The sequence below is a fragment of the Hermetia illucens genome, chromosome 2 (genome assembly GCF_905115235.1).
Source record: "Hermetia illucens chromosome 2, iHerIll2.2.curated.20191125, whole genome shotgun sequence".
NCBI classification, from domain to species: domain Eukaryota; kingdom Metazoa; phylum Arthropoda; class Insecta; order Diptera; family Stratiomyidae; genus Hermetia; species Hermetia illucens.
In genome coordinates this window covers 120,112,767-120,130,838 of record NC_051850.1, presented here as the reverse complement: position 1 = coordinate 120,130,838, position 18,072 = coordinate 120,112,767, and the positions used below count along the sequence as shown (strand labels likewise).

General features: G+C 37.3%; 1 protein-coding gene across 1 annotated transcript in view; it reads right to left on the bottom strand.

Annotated features, from left to right (window-relative positions):
* Positions 1 to 17,201, bottom strand: part of LOC119647579 (nocturnin) — a 33,149-nt gene extending 15,948 nt beyond the window's left edge. Inside the window, exon 1 of the mRNA XM_038048586.1 lies at positions 15,621 to 17,201. Within this exon, the coding sequence (XP_037904514.1) occupies positions 15,621 to 16,513 (893 nt within the window). The 5' untranslated portion in view covers positions 16,514 to 17,201. The remainder of the gene's footprint in view (positions 1 to 15,620) is intronic.
* Positions 17,202 to 18,072: the final 871 nt, after the last annotated feature.

Genomic DNA, 18,072 nt, shown 5'->3' with positions numbered 1-18,072 from the left:
TAGCGAATAGAAAGGACAAGTCTTAATTATTTCAAATAATTGAGTTCACTAAAAATATTTTTAACATGCCATGGCAGTTCATCCCCCGATGCCATTTCACTCGGTGTTCTCCAGCAAGTTCTAAAAATGAATTAGATCGTTTCCGAGCAAATGTGTATTCTCAGAGCAATCACTGCATGACGACTGGTAATAAGGCATTATTTTTCCGAGACATAAAATGAAGGATATCACGGAGTGCAGCAATTATAGACTACTCTGCTATTTTCCTAGACCTCATACGATCAGAACAACAGCGCCCCATACCAAAGAGACTTCACTGCAGGAAAATCAGCAACACGTCAGGATTTCTCTCTGCTGCAAACGATGTAAAAACTGTCAGAATATGGCCATCAGTTGCACCATCTTTTCATCCTAGGGTGAAACTGTACACGGCCATTAGAGAATTCGGTATCCCGGCCAAATTGATAAGACTGACTAGATTGACTCTGACAGCAGGATCAGTCTCGAGACCATTCAACCTCAACAACGGTCTAAGACAAAGGTATGCCTTATCATGCTTCCTCATTAAACTTGCCCTGGAAAAAGTGATCCTGATGTTAATGTGAGAAGCACTACCCTCTTCGAGTCCACCCAACTATTGACCTATGTTGGCGATATTGACATTGTGGGAGGAATTAACCGAGGTGTACAGCCTACTTTCTTTCAGATCGAGCCGCGGCGATTACCGCGAAATTTTACGCTGCGCTTTAATGAAGGCATGCCGAAATACATGAAGCAAAGAAACAACAACATCAAATCGTACTGGTCAAAGTAGGAGACTACAACTTTGAGACCGTTGATCATTTCAAATGACTACTATCTAGGGTCGAAAATTACAGTTACAGCGATGAAATCTGTACACAGTTGTTGGCGGCCAACAGAGCCTATTTAAGCTTACAAAAACCGTTCCGCTCGAAATGTTTCACCATAACACCAAAGCTCTTACTGTATAAGGTAATGATTTTGCCAGTCCTCATGTCTTCCCCGGAGAGCTGAGTTCTTAGCAAGAAAAATTACCGCGTTCGAGGGACGGATTCTTCGAAGAATTTTTCGCCCTTACATAAGAATAGATGATCCCGTAACTTATACAACACCGATTTATGAGCGATACACTCATGGTATCACCAGGATTACATAATCCGTATGGGTTATGATGATTCAGTCTGGAAAGTCTATAAGACAATATATATATATATATATATGTTAAAAAAAAGAAGACGGATCAGACGCTACCTCAGGTGGAGCGATGGAATTGGTGAACTTTGGCGCAAAACCGGGATGTCTGGGGTTCCTTACTAAGACAAGTCTAGACCGTATACCGTTAATGATGAGAGACAAAAAAATATCAGGAGAGTAAAGTGCCTTGGCTTGGAATGGGTTGACAATGATCCCCACTTAGTGAAACATGTCATTACCGATGATGAATTTTGGATATTTAAATGAAAACTTTGAAATTGAATACTGTTACCTCTTGAAATCCTTTTTTTTAACAGCCATCATTCACAGAAAGTTTGGATATCTAGACGATAGAATTTTGAAAAACTTCCTGGGCCTAATTGTCTTACTTCTTTCCCCTTCTTACGAAATCGAAAAATCAACTCAAGGGATGCCATTGTTCAAAAGATTGTACCTATCCAATTGAAGACTATTCCAGTATCGGAATTTTAGCATTGTTATTAAGGTTGAAAAAACCGTGTTAGCTGGCTTTTTAAGAAAATTATTTTAAGTGATGTTGAATTTCAATTTTTTAGTTATTAACTAGAGGCGTCCTTGAATTAAGTTTTTATCGATTCTAGTCAGCTACGCTAAGCCCTACATTGGAGCCGTCAAATAATATTTAGAAGCAGTGATCCGAATTTGCTCCCTATAGTTTTCATTAATTTCGGTTTAAGCAATTAACTTTGGCTGGAAAGCAGCTTAGTTCTTATAAAGGAGCTAATAATTGCTCTAATGAATGGATTGAGACGAAGGGCGATACGGACCATAAGATTTCCTTAAAAGAGTCTACTAACCATATTTGAGGTCGAAAACTTATTCGTCTTTCCAGAAAAAATCAGTACTCAATCTTGGAAGATCAGAAGCAAAGTGGTAATCCGCTTTCGATTAGCATTCGAGGTACTTTGTGTGATAACCTAATCAGATAAGTACCTCAGACATTTGAAATAATTTTAATTAAACTGATAATAATCACGTTATTCTCACAAGCACGTAATCTTTATAGTAAATTGTATTCAATATTGTTGACCCGAAAAGAAAAAAATGAAAAATATAGGTCAAATGACGATTCCACGACACATTTAATATGGTTTATGTAAATTAATATGCGTAATGTGCCAGGAAGGACTAGCAGGTTAAGTAAACAATGGATCATTGTTGCCAGAGATAATAGTAATTGCACAATGGAAATGACTTTCATTTAACAAAAAAAGGGAAAATGACTGGGATGATTTGCTAAGTATGTGGCGATGTTGGATACGGGGGTACCCAAGGCGAGGCTGTTAAACGTACATCTATTTTGGGCTTTATGTAAAAAAGTATAAAACTTTGATAAAGGTGTATTGTTAGCTTGCCCGGAAAATAATTCCAAATCGATTCAATCTATTCTTATGAGATACTATTTTGATTTTCTAATGGAAATCCCAGACAGTTCCACTTTTTATCATAACATGTAGGACAAAGTGTTTCCCACTATTTTTTATTTGAAATAAGGGGTCAAGAGAATTAGGGACCGAAATATATGACTTCAGTTAGGTTTTCAATAAGCGTTTTTTTTTTCTAAGGCAAACTAAGAACCCAGATAAATTCTTTTTGTGTCAAGTACAAGCACGTTTCTAAGCGTAATCGGAGATTGAGTTGCCTATGCCTTATGAACCTCTATTTTCAAACTCAAAACTAAAGGGTCAGAAATGAACCTACCTCAAATAATTCGTCACGGAAAAAAATAAAAATTATTTTTAAAGTTTGACAGGTTCCGGGATAGATGAAGTTAGTAGCCTTCAACACAAGTTTAATGGATGGCACAGGCAAGGAATCAAGAACTAGAAAGAAAGTGATAATCCAATAAGCTCAGAACACTGTTGATGAATATCTAACTGCTCAATGGTCGATAGATTTAGTGGAGGAAACAAACCGATTAAAGCAGATAGTTGAAGGGAATTGCTGAGCATAAATAAGGAAAGAATACGGGACCAGTTAAATAACTCTGGTTCTTCGGACATCCTGCGGCTTATATAGAACAAAGACAACTAAATCTTGGGATATATCAGCTCGAACAAAGCAAATATTATATTCCAGAGCAGTTTAGAGACGTATTCACGCACATAAGAGAGCTGCCTTAATTTTCCGGCTCCAAGTAAAAAGACTATCTAACCAATCTACATATATGGGTAACAGCAGGCGGAGGTCAGAATTCTAGCAAGGAATGATGCTATTAGTACCAAGTTAGTGTTAGATTGTTCGGTTATTGATGACATGGCGATTCTGTATTGTTATTTGAGCTGTTGCGCCCATAATGCAGCTAAGGTTAATACACCACTACTTGATGTACTCCTGGCGATTCTGTCCAAAAAGTGGTATGCAATCAAAATATATATAGTATCAGATGGATGAGTGGAGTAGAATGTAAATGTAACCACATTGTATTTTTATTCTGCTTTAAATAGTAATAAAGGAAAATCATTCAAAATTTGATATGTACAATATAATTTATTAAGGGTGCCCTTAGTGCCTGAACATTAAGAAAAAAATAATGTGGACAAAGTGTGAATTAATCGACAGCCAAAAAATTGTTAAATTGATGGAACAATGAGGAACAACAGAGTTAGTTTTTTATTGACAATTATTAGCAATTTTTTGCTTTACCTAGGCATAAAAAATCTTCACAGAAGTTTGGTATTGGTATTTACCCTTCGTTTACAAAGTTCAACAAAAACCAGGCGAAACTTAAATAGGCATTTTCTCGAACTATTATGGAAATTAGTGCACTCTATGTATGTGTAAGAATGGAGAGAAGCTTAGCCCTTGAACACTTAGACCGTATTGACCCGTACTCGACTTCCCCGACCCTCATGCTAAACTGAATAATTAAGACAAGTCGGGAAAAGGAAGCTAGACGCTTCAGGTATGAAAGGTTCTGTGTATTTCTTTTATAAGGACAGTTGAGTGCGAATTTGCCCCATTAGTACGTGAAACGTAATATACGCATATATTATGTAAGAATATCCACTTTGGGGTGATATTGACATTCAAAATCTTGAATTTGAACTTTGACCTATTATAACTTTGTTAGTAATAGTGCGATTCCGACAAAACTAGGTAGGATCAAGCTCTATAATATAGCCTACATTGCTGCATTTCGTGGTGCTAGGATGAACTCAACGGAGGTTCTGTAGCCAATTACTGAATAATATTATTAACTTTATTTGAAGGGATATCGGTATAGAAGGTATTTCGGAGCCTAGCCACCATATAGTGGCAGCCTTTTGATTTTTTTTTTTCAAATTTTTCGGTTGGACACTTTCTGAGAATGGCCCCATTAAATAAATGACCACTTTCAACCCCCCGCACTCCCCGCCTTTCCAACAAATGTCGAAGCTAATACCAGCTTGGGAAAGTACTAATCGAAACCTTTCATGTGATGCCCCACATGACTATATTTGGTGGAAAAAAATGTACACCCACGTTTTGCATGTATGAGGAGTTTTTAAAGTTGGCCGACCTCGTAACTGGAACAAATTTTTCCCGATTGACTTGAAATTGTAATTATCTATCTATTATTACATTCTGCATGGAAATACATACGAATTTTTCGATACATTACATAGTTCTTTCAATAAATAATTTTTTAATGATTTTGTCGAAAATATTGAAGCGTTTAAAAAAAACGCTCCATTTTCGGCAAAATTTGACATATTCAAAAATTCTTACACCCTTCTATAGCTATATATAAATTTATAGAGTCAAACTTCATTTCTTTATTCACGATAAATCAAAAATTGTTTCGGCTGCGTGACCTTCAAAAAAGAAATCTTCACCGAGGAAGTGTAGCTGCCATTTTCCTTTGCATTACTTTGAAAAAAAATAATTGATAGTTTATTACAGGTATAATTAACAGAATTTTGATTTACTTCATTGTCTCCCCGAAAAAAAAGCTCTCTTATTTGTCCGTTAAAGTGGCCTAACCCCTTAACTGCTAGTCACTACAATAATTTAGCAGCAGTCATAATAATATGGCCATATAATAATCCCTACCATATTACAATCATTCACTAAAATGTAATATGTAGTCCATGGGTAACATAAGATACATGGATATATTTTCCGATATACTATTGCGAACAATTTACGTAAGGTGCACCTATTTTCAAGAGAATAAGAAAATATAGGGATTTATGGAGACTTGGATGTCGCATTTTCCCCCATTAACTGAGTTTCATTTTCTAAGCATACACTAGCAGGGCCTACCTGAGTCGAATTTACTTCTTCCCCTGGTTATGGTTAGTAAACTTACTGGACGTTAGGCCCCAAGAGATTAGTACTATGGAATTCTTTCTTGTCCAATTCAAAAATAATTAAACAGGAAAAAATTAATAACCAAACAAAAGAAGGGGCTCGCTTCTCTGGTTTCAAGGCCTTTTTTCGCCAATAACATTTCGGGCACAAGTTGTGCCCTTCTTCAGTACCTGATGAACGTATATACTAATAAATAATTTATCCTGTTTCAGGAAAAAATCAATTGCATTTTATTCTATTTAGATTCTTTTAGAAAGCGTAGATAGAAGCAACGATGTTTTTCAATAACCTACTTTAAGAACAAGTTTCTCTCCTCTTTAGTGCAGGCTTTTCGTTCTGTTCATCTTTTTTGTTTAATTTGTAGAGAGCAACTGGTTCCCGAAATACGAAAATTGGGAAAATATCTTTTTCTTTAGTTAAAACAGGAAGCGAAAATTTCTGTTTATAGTAGAATTGAGAGAAAACTAAGCGAAAACATAAAAATTTTCTAGACTGCAAACAGGATTACGAAGGAGATCATGTTAACTCTCAGTTATGATGTAAGCCTTCTTTTAACAATATGACTCATTAATTGTGAATATGAATGAATAAAGTCATGAATCAAAATATTAAAAATAATTCTGAATAGTATTTCATTTACCTTGTCACTATATAAACGCGACGAGATGAATACATTCTCGTCGCTATAATTAAACGTGTCGATTTCATTATGAAATCCATTTTTATTTTACTTTTATTTTAAAACTACACGCGAGTTTTATGAGATCAATGCAATGAAAGTGATTGTGAGCAGTGGAACCTGTTTGTCTACTAATCGACAAATTCGGTTTATTCTTTTTTAAACGCGAATCACAGAAGATGCCACATATGCAGCAAAAAACTTCTAAACGGAACGGTTTATACTTTATATTAAAAACGAATCCCGTTTTTTATTATTTTCACTTTGGCTATTGATGCAAAAGATAGTTCGTCATGAATATCATGACTCTTAAGAAGTCTATATCTGGTTCTATATCCTAGAAAAGAAAGAAAGAATGTATGTGAATTCGTGAAATTAGAAAAAAATCTGTGACGTAACTCAGATTATGCGAAACAAGTTGTCTTTTTTGCTAATCGATCAATTAGCCGGGGGTTATTAAGTCGTTCTGGTACAGGTGATTAACTTTAAATTAGTAAAATAGCGGACTATAAATTTGATGGTATGTTGACTGTCGTGATACTTTTATCCTTTCTTTGTTACTAGCTATAATAGATAGCGAATCTGTAGCCGACCACTGGAGGCCACAGTTTTCACAATGAGAGCAATGATAATGGCGAAAGTCACATGAACTTTACTTGTAGTGTCTGTATTTATTGGCTTAACTGTGAGTTCGATAGATTTTTTGTATGAAAGTCCAATAGGTTTTACGTAAGTGCCGCTTGCGTAGAATAAATTCACGGTTTACACTGGCTGCAGTACCAGGAATCTCACCAGAGAAGGCAAAGATTGCCCTTTGGTGTCAGATAACCCTCGCTCTATTGACGCAAGTCCCGCAAGGAGGCTAATTGTAAATAAAAGAGGCGAAAGTATACCCCTCTAGATTTGCCTTAGAGCATAGCTTCTCAAGGAGCTGTCTTATGGCGCCAGAGAAAACCAATACATAAGCACATAGAGGTGAAAACTACAATAATGTATAAACAATCTGATTGATAAACTGATATTTATGCAATGAATGTCCAAATACTTCGAATAAAAAATGAGGAATATGAACAATATACCGGAAGATCTATACAGGTAGAAGGTTTAACTATTTACGAGGAACAAATAAGAATATAATGAGACAGAAGCAAGAAATTTTGAGGACCAGCGCAGTCAAGGAGCTGAGGATATGTCAGTGAAATTGTTAAAAACTGGATTCAAACGCAGAACAAACATCTCTTTATCTAATTTTCTGCTACTAAAATATTAATAAAAAATAAGAAACTTTTCTCAAAAACTTTCCGAGCTCAGAAAATAATTTTCTCCCAATAGAACCATAATAAGAGCACTCGAGGGAGGAACAAACCTAATTAGCTGAGTCAACAAAAACGAAGGTCAAACATGTTATTCAAGCCCGTATGATAAAATAGCATCGAGTGTGAATGAAACAACGCCAGAGTTATGTGGTATAGACGTGAGAATAGGATCCAAACACAAAAAGGAAGTAGGAGATAGAGTTTTATCCCACCAGAACCTACTGAAGCAAAACTAGTTCCCGTACTCGCAAACTCCGTAATCGAACATGTTATTCAGCAATGTTGGTGAACATAAGGAATGCTCCTATCGAAAACAAAGCATATACGGATGTCGTAAGTAGCATTATTCAATCCTCCTCTGGATTAGTGAGGACAACATTAAAATTATGACGCAACCAAGAAAAAGGATTAAATCTAGACAAATTATTAGAATATCATTTCTTTCATCAAGGATCTAAGTGGACAAAGGATGGAAAAAAATACTATGAAATAAAAAAACGAATGTAACTAGCGAATAAGGTACATTTCCTGTCGTTCGCGTAAATGAAATCTAGATACGTACACAGTCAGCTCCGTTTTTACAAAGCAGAACAAAATAGTAATAAGACCTATCTTATACTTAGGCAGCGAAACGTGGTCACTTAATCACGTTTATCAAAATTAGATATATTGATTTGAACGAAAAATGCTAGGGAAAATTTCTGGCCCAATATGGAGTGGAGATGTATGACGATTACTTCGTAAAAGGGAATATGGAGCAAGTGGTTAATTTTAAGTTCAACTGGCACACACTGTATTTCGGGAACCAACTATCTTCATCATTTAGGTTCAATATTATCATGAAATTCGTAGCATATTTACGGATGGAATACCACGAGGATAAAATTCGGTTTAACAAATTGCGGAGGCTGCGCCACTTAATCCGTAGCATGATCCCAATCCGGAAAGTTTACCAGGAGAATATCTATGACAGAAGAAGACGTAGCAAAACCTGCGCAGATGAGGCGATGGTGTAAGCCAGACAGCAGTGAAGGATATCCGTGGACCTAGATGAAAAACCGGGATGTCTGGAGTTCCTTACTAAGCAAGCCTAGACCGGACACTGTTTCTTGCGCCGTTAATGGTGACAATGACCGCAAAATAATGCTATAAAGTAGGTGCGGAGTTTTAGAAACTGTCAAATGATTTTGGCGTTATCGTGACTATGTCAACATTGAGTTTTGCTGTTATTATTTACATGAATGGGAGCACAAACATAAGCGCAACAACTATAAACAAACTAGAATGCTAATAACATTCATCAAAGGCATGCATAAATGTGAACGATTTCCTGATCATAATCAATGCATTCACTTCCAAAGGAAACTGCATAGTTCATGATTTCTCAACTTTTCATACATGACGTGAGTATTTCTTTATTTGTTTACAATTAGATAAATTCGTTGACTTTAAAATGCATATACATAAATCTCAAACCCGCACAACTTAACTTATTGGATCTCATTACAACCTGCTTCAAGGTTGTTTGCAGCGTGACTCCCATATCTGGAATCCAGTTTCCATTCACTACTATTGCAATCCAATAGACTGTCAAGAATATATTTTTAAAATCCGATAATACCTCACGAAAACTACTACTAAACTGTCGCAAAGATAACACCTGTTGTGTGACCTTGTTTTAAAGTCTTTCATCTATGCGGAAAATTTTGCAGACATTGAATAATGTTGAGTAATTATTCTAGTTAAAATTGGAACGATGATAAGGTTTCGATTTTCTGATCGATAATTCGCGACCTTATGAAGGTGAGACTGTTTACCTTCTCAGGTTGTTTCGAAAAACTGAGGAAGTTGATTCACGTGTTTCTTCTAGAGAATGGAGACATGAGTACATGATGAGTATTAGTTTAAGAACAATTGATTGTCATGAGGTCCAATCACCCCTCATGACTTTATTGTGTTCTTCTAGATATGATGTAACAAGCATTATCTATTAATAGATTCATTCCATGAAATGGTTATGCAAATCAGTACATACAAACAATATCCTAGCCTCCAAATCCGGATAAGACAAGATACTTTTTATAGGACGTAGGTGACAGATCGAATTTGAAAGTTGAACACAAGGATCCCAACCTAACTTGAATTTATGTTAATGTAGGTCAATAATTTCTCACATAAATTTCTATGAGATCTACCTAAAAAATACATCCGGAATAGAACATCCATTAAATCTTCTTCCTAGGCACATACGCCTTTCTGGAAATCCCATTTGATTTCAAATCTTGATTATGACAGAATAATCCTCTTACGTGAAAACGAATATGGAGATAACATTTACGTATTCCTAAACGGGTAGAGAGGAAATATATTTTTCTTTCTTTCAAAATTTTCGAATCTATCTGAATTAATTATGTCTTGGATTGTCTTATCAGATCAAGATATTGTACATATGTTATGCAAATATCATCTTCAACGACGTCATCTATTCTTCGGGCGATTGACTAAATTCTATATAATTATGTACACGTGACACAGCATGTAGTTGTCGAAGTAAAAATCAAGTTCTTACGGTTGATGATGAATGGAAACGTTACGGTTCAATGGGTAGTTGGTGAACTTTTTTATTTTTCATCGATATTAAAGATAAGGAAACATACTGTGAAGTTGGAGATGTGGTAAAGAATTCACAATATATGTATTTGATGCTTTAAGTAAAACATGTTTCGTTGGGGTCTTTCAAGTTTGTGAAAGTTCCTTTCAATGAATATCATGTCTAGGTATTAAAGGTCACTCATTCACATAGATGCATATATTCGTTTTTTTCATTCACATATGCATTCTTTTCTTTTTCATTGTATTAGAATCAGAATCGCATATTCAAAAACAGACATTCATCAAGGCTGTATTATTTTTATTTATTCCAAATGTCAGGAAGCTATTGAGACCACTGTGGGTACAATACTTTACTGGAATTTCTGTATAACCCTTAATCTTCAGGCGATGCAGCTTATCTATGAGGTGAAGAAGGTAGTTCTCATAGTGCAAGGTTCATGGATTAAACATGAATGTCTAGTAGCCTTCTGAGTCCCTACTCCTCATATGGGCGTTGCTTTATTAGCTCTTGAAGACTGCCACTGCGGATCAACTATTCTTAATTGAATAGTTGAGGGTAGATAAGCTCCCTCAAAAAGAAAACGCGTCTTGGATGGATGCGTGGACAGATAACTTGTATAGGTTCAGGATTGATGACTCCATACTGCCTGTGGGCTTATTGTGTGTCGTACTAAATTTCGTTTAAGTAAGTTCGTTTAAGTCCTGTTCCCTTCACTAGGATCAGGAGATAATTGAGATCTTTTTCAGGGTTGATTATTTCCTAGGTCTTCTAGATTTCCATCGCGCAATTACGTTAGGTCTCCGTAAAGGACCGTGACTAGTTTTGAGACTTTAATTAATTTTGCTCAATTCGAAGATTTCGAGTGGCCGTCCATCCTGCAGCATGAATTTGCTATGCTTGTAGCGCAGCTGCGTTTCCCATCGGTGGAACAGTCGGTATAGTTCAGTTGCAAATTTAATAATTCTAAGTGCAGGTTCATGTTCTGCAAATGGTGATTGGGAAGCGGAAGTGTATTCAGTTTTTCATTCCGGGTAATATATCTATGGCCCACTACCGACTTCAACTTTACTTCGACTTCAGTTGACAATGTCTTAAATTTTTTTGGCACCCATACATCATGGTTGGAATGCAACAAGTGTCAAAGCCAAAGTAAGGTATAACTGCTGTTATGTAGATCGTATTCAATACTTCTGCAAGAATGGCAACAAATATAATCATCATCACTTTAAACATTCGTTATGCTCAGCAAAGGTAAGATGATTTTATCGCCAGTATATGCACACCCACACAGTGTCCGGATAGCTCAGTGGTTAGAGCACTAGGCTGTCGTACGGAAGGTCGTGGTTCAAATCTCGCTGGTGGCAGTGGAATTTGCATCGTGATTTGACGTCGGATACCAGTCGACTCAGCTGTGAATGAGTACCTGAGTCAAATCAGGGTAATAATCTCGGGCGAGCGCAATGCTGACCACATTGCCTCCTAGTGTACCGTTACGGTCTTGAATGAAGTGCTCTAACACACTTCAAGGCCCTGATCCAATATGGATTGTTGCGCCAACGATTATTATTATTATTATATGCACACCCACTAAATCTGAGCCATTTAAGCTTACGATAAAATTTTCTCTCTTATGTACATGCATACATTATGTGGAAATATCCACTTTCAAGTGATATTGACATTCAAAGTCTTGAATTTGCAAAGAACTGACAACTTTGAGGGTCGAAAATCACAACCGATAACAGCTACAATGAGGAAATCCGCGCACGGTTGTTGGCAGCCAACAGAGCCTATTACAAAAACTGTTCCGCTCGAAACGTCTCTCCATAGGGTCAAAGCTCTTACCGTACAAGACTATGATCTTGCCAGTCCTCATGTATTCCTCGGAAACTTGGGTTCTTAGCAAGAAAAGTTGCGAACTCTTGGCCGCGTTCGAGAGAAGAATCCTCCGAAGAATTTTTGGCCCCCTACATGAGGATGGACGATTACGTAGCCTACACAATGACGAAATCTATGAGCGATACCATGACCGTTCGGTTGTGGATAAAATCCGGCTCAAAAGGTTACGGTGGACGGGTCACTTAATCCGTATGGATGAGGATGATCCCACCCGGAAAATCTATAAGGGCAATATCTATGGTAGAAAAAGGAGACGAGGCAGACCCTGCCTAAGATGGGGCGATGGCGTAGGTCAGGACGCCAGACAGCTTTTAGAGATACCGAATTGGTGGATCTCGGCGCAAAACCGGGATGTCTGGGGTTCCTTGTTAAGGCAGGCTTAGACCGGATACCGGTTGTTACGCCGTTGATGATGATGAAAAAAAAATGTCTCCGCACACAAATATTCACTAACACGCATAAGTTTTCCTGGGCAGCTGATAAAGAAACTAAAGAAATCACGTTTGCATTAGCTACAGATAGAAACAGTCACTACTAGACTTTCTACTAGAGATATACTTCGTATATATACTAAAAAAACTCAGGAAAATCAACCCCTACCCTCTCGATGGGTTAACTACACACATAGGAGGAAATTCTAGGAACAGGCCAAAAACAAACACATGGAGAAAGACAACAAAAACAGAAAGTTAAAGGTGAAGTTTCTGACTGAAAGCATACACTATCGAAATTTAAATTTTTTTTTTTTAAAATAACGAAAAAGGACTAATAGAATTCGAGAATAATACGACGGAGCTACAAAGGAAAACGAACGAAGGACCCTGCACGAAAAAATGCAATCGCTGTCAAACAACAACATAAAAAGAAGTAGAAGTGGATGTCTACTAACAATTTGTCATTAACAAATGAAATGATAAAGAATGCTAGATCAGAATGGGGAAAAATGCAATACATAGCCAAATAATAGACATCATCAGCGAAGTACAATATATTTCCAGTCGACACATTATAATCGTAAGCTGCGAAGCAATGTGAGATGCCGATAATGCAAAAAAGATAATGAGGGAAAAAATACGTCTAAGCTCTCGACAAGGATACATAACTATTGATGCTATATTATAATGACTTAAGCAAACTTTTTGTTGAATGGAACAAAAAGTCAAAAATGATGTCTGTTCTCCTCGAAATTGTTTATCTGAGTATTGGACAATGCAATCTCTCTACAATACATCCATTACAGAATACAAAGAAATCTACATACAAATTTTTTGTTTAGGATTTTGAGAGTCCCCAATTGGGGAGATATTTTCTCCCTCTGTTTCTTTTCCACGAAACCCACGCTTTGGACTGGAACCCAAGATTTTAAAAAAATATAGACGACTCGCGATTTCGTTCATGGCAAAGGCAATTCATCAGACGCTGCCTCCCCTTTTCCCTGAGAAAAGCGTGGCGAAAGTGGTTACCGAAAGTTTCTCTTCAATTGGTATGGTCCGCTATCAAGTGGATTGTGAACTCAGGACGCTTCCTCGTAGCCTAAACAAACAATTTTAGATTATTCTCGGCCGGCTTAGGCCTGAATTCACAAAGCGGTTTTCACACTGAATATTATTGATACTCATATCATATTTATGAATTATATATAAGGGGGTGATCAACACACGGTAACCACTTCGATCATGCATCATCTCAAGGCAGAGGTGAGGTAGCGTCTTACCTTTATCTTGGACGAAACCGCGTCTATATTTTTTTAAATCTGGATTTGTTATTCATACCTGCGCAAAAAAAAATTAATACTTGACATATTATGAAATATTAAGCTTGTTAATAGCAAACGTTTTCTTGACAAAGAATGTTAAAGAGTTCAATTACCTGCGCAGCATTGTTACCGCAAGTAGTGGAATCGACGCCAAGGTCAACACTAGGTTAAAACTAGATAGTATGGTATTTGCTGTTTAAGGAAAACAGCTAATAAGTAATACGGAAGCCAGACATGGTTCACATAAAAAGCAACTGTAGATAGGCTAGAACAACCACAGTCCGGCTACGGCGAGTCGCAAATCAGGAGTAATGAAAATAAACAAACTGCAGACCGATTGCCGTACAAATTAAAAGACGCAAACAACGAATACCCTGTGAAACACCATATTGAAGAATTTAGTAAACTTGTGTGTGGAAAATAAAAGGAATCTGAGCAGACCGCGTAACGCAAAAACTAAGCGAAAACACTATAACAACTTATTCTTGCAACCAAACAATATGATGGTCTGGAGATCTAACCAAAGTTCTATTGTGGCCGGATTTGGGAAGATAAAAAGTATTAAGCAAACATGTGCTTTAGCCAGCTTCCTCTTATTTTTAAGTATTCTCTCCCTGTTACGAAAATAGCCTACCTAATAAGAAGAAAATCCTGTTAAGTCCAACTCTTCGCATTCTCGGTAGCCCCAGATATGCTGCTTTAAAGCGATATACCCGTCACCTAAATAAAAGAGGGGGCATTCGAAGAAAATAACAGGCTGTGAAAACGGAGGTAGTAGCCATAAAAGCCGCCAAATAATATCAGCCTTATAAAATCAGAAAAAGAGAGGAAAAATACATATTTACTGATCTTTGAATATTATATGCGAAAATTTACGAAAACGATTACAGAACGCTTGAAAAGAAAATGCCTAAGGAGAGCTTTTGAAAATACCTGATTTTGTGGTGTATTTCAATTGAATTCGTAAAATAGGTTAATATTTTACTTACGCCCTTCATTAACTCCTTTGTGGAACATAAGGCATCCATACAACTTTTATTATTGCTATTTTTCGCTCCAGTTAATTTTCCATGAGACTGTACTTTTCTTTCATTGTCGTCACATTTGCCGCTATGTTGCGTAAGCCTGTAGCAACAGGACAAGCACAAAGAAGAACACAAACATCCATGGCGCAAACCAGGGTTTGAGTAGTAGCCACACCATTGACGAAACAATCAAAGAGCTGCATATGATCAGAATAAACTGTGTGGCACAGGTATTAATTGGGCTAGGATATTTCCCAACGAAAACTGATAAAAAAAAATTCAGGAGTAGTATGATCCTGTGTGTAATGTGATGCTTGCCAGTCGTATTCTACTGAATTTGTTTAACATTCACTCCAAGTGAATTTACCCCTACTATGAAAAAAGGGCGCTGATAATAAAAGCGCTATTCACAACAAGTAGTTGTATAATATTATATTGCAACAGGTCAAGTAATTATATTCCTAAGTTTTGTACTATTGAGTCATTAGCCTAGGCAACGCCAAATTCAATTTTTTTGGAAACACATATACCATTTAAGGACTGCTGAATTCTAAAAGTATAAATTTAGCATAATCCCCTTGCGACTAGACAACTAAAGATTATATAAAAATACTAAAAAGATTCCTTATATTGTGTAACAAGTCAGGTGACAATGATAAATATTTTTCCTTTGAATCAAACTCCAAAACACACCGCAGCATCCACAACAACTGATTTAATCGTAAAACGTGCCTTCCATGACGCAAAATATAAAAAAGGAAACGGAGAAGCTCATATTTACCTCACAAGATAAAGTAATAGTTGTCGGGGCGGTATGAATTCCTTTTCATCTTCGCCAGCAGCTGCTTCGAATTCTCCGCCATCCAGTTCCATTTCGATTTTACGAGCGGCCAATCGACTTTTTGCAGCCGGTGAAGTCATCATCGATGTCTTAGCCAATGCTTCGGCCAATGCAAATTTCTCACGGAAGTCTTTCATTGTGAACTCCTCTGCGCGAAGCTCCTCACTGTTACTATCTTCATCGCTACTGGCGGCATTTAGTAAATCATTGAGAAATTCTCTACGTTTTCGATCGATTTGTGATGAAGCAGTTTTGGGGCGAAATCTAATTGTGGTGTTTTCATCATCTGTGCTGGCGATGTCTTCTAAATCTTTTTTCACCGAATCCTTACACTGATCCGAACCACATTCTTCAGGACAAAATCCGATTTGTGGAATAGGCGAACTTTCCCGCGACTTGAATTTACTGCAACTGTTTAGGCGATTATTATTAACTTTATTTGTTTCAGTTTCACTCGGAATGGTATCTTCTGCAGTACACTTGTGAATGCCGACACTTTCGTCCGTTGCATTAAGAGAATAATTCGATTCCACCACTGGCGAGTGCACGTTCTGTGAAACTGCGGGAATGTTGATATCACATTGTTGGGATACCCTACAGATATCATCTGGGCGACTCACAGTCGAATCTTTGAGTTGGAAAAACATAGGTGGCTTTTCAAAGTCCGGTGATAGACCATCCCGTGACAAACTATGGTAGTTCTTTGAATGTGATGGCGGTGAAGGGAAATTCAAGACCAGCGATGTAACTGGCATTGATTTCCCTATCGAAGGATGACGCTGGTGGCCCATTTTGGGCATCTGTGCACCGAGCGATGCGGAATTCTCTTGCATCTCTATTGCGGCTACACGTCCTCCTCCTCAAATACTTTTCCAGCTTAACCGCGCTAATGTAATGTAGTTTATGCACTTTCCTGACACCTGAATAATCCACTTAACTTGAGATTGCCGCCGGGGGAAAAGAAATGCAAAAACTGGTAGATATCACAAATACCCACAATTACGCCACTCTTAGCCGTTACGAAGGTTAACTTAAACTTGAGTCCAGCGCGGTAGGCGCGCACTTCGAGAGCACAAAATTAAAATGCGACAAGCGCGTATCTTGACATTGATTCTACAAATTTGCAAACGGTCTGTAATGTGTTACGTTACAACTATTAACAATTCGATTTTCCAACCTGCGAGCACACACCCCCACACTTTGAACCGTTACAAGAATGTATGAATGTCGCATTTGCATGCAATTATTGAGTTAGTCACTGCACAAACCACTTTCGTTGCACCCGTGAAAAGGTCGTCAATCGATTGATTCAACACTCAATGACTCAATGCGAAAGTTCATTTGTATGAATGGAAATGCGTTGTAGTACTATTAAATTCGATGTAGCAATCGCATGGAGAAATTCACGATACGATTGGAACGGAAAATGTTTGTTACTTCGTCAGGTGTTTTAGCTGACACTGAACAACTTGTCGATCTGATCTCGGTTAGAATTTAAAGCGAGTAATTCGAGCGATCGCTTAGAGTTCTTTATTTATACATAGGCGGCTCGAGTCGGGGCTAAAGACTATCGCGAGATTAAGAAGACTCGCGCTCTTATTCTATGATATATTGTGGTCGTAGAAATCTAGCTTGCCGGCTCAAGAGACAGCAGCGTGTGCACCTGACGTGATCATAAACAGAAACACGTAATAAAATTCAGCCATACCAGATGTAAATAGCTGGATATTTTTTGGCAAATTTTTGAACCCACTCAATGAATATTAGGCAAAAATGGTCCAAGTTCAAGGTCATGTCAATTCAGTGTTAACTTTACAACTAAGTATATTGAGGAATTCAATCGATAGAATTAAAATATTGGTTGTCTGAGGAATAAATATCTGAGACTAAGAACGAGGTACGAAACAATACCCTCTTTCCGAAAGTGGATGCAGTTTTATTAAATAACTGTGCAGTGATATAAGCATTGGTTCCTGAAGTCAAATTCAGAAAGTAAATATTACCACAAAGCTTCCCATTGGAACCCGTAGTGCATTATTACGGAGACTTCTGGCCATTTTCTGCACCTCGTTTCCAGCTATTTCAATAGCCTTCTTTGCCATGTGATGTGTAACACACCCACAATTCTCTTATTCCTTGGCCGCCAGTTTAGGATCTACTTTGTTATGTTACTTGGTAGACTTTGCAGCGCCACTTGCATCTTTGAACTACTACCCGTTCTTTTCTTAAATCTTTCTGGTTTGTTATTTGCCTTGGACAGAATATCCTCCGTATAATTTTTATAAAGTTTAAGCAGGAATTAAATATTGGAAGTTTTGTCTTGTTGTCATATCAACCTAGCTACTGGTTCTTAGCCTATTGCATATGTCGACATCGGACTCACCAGTCTACT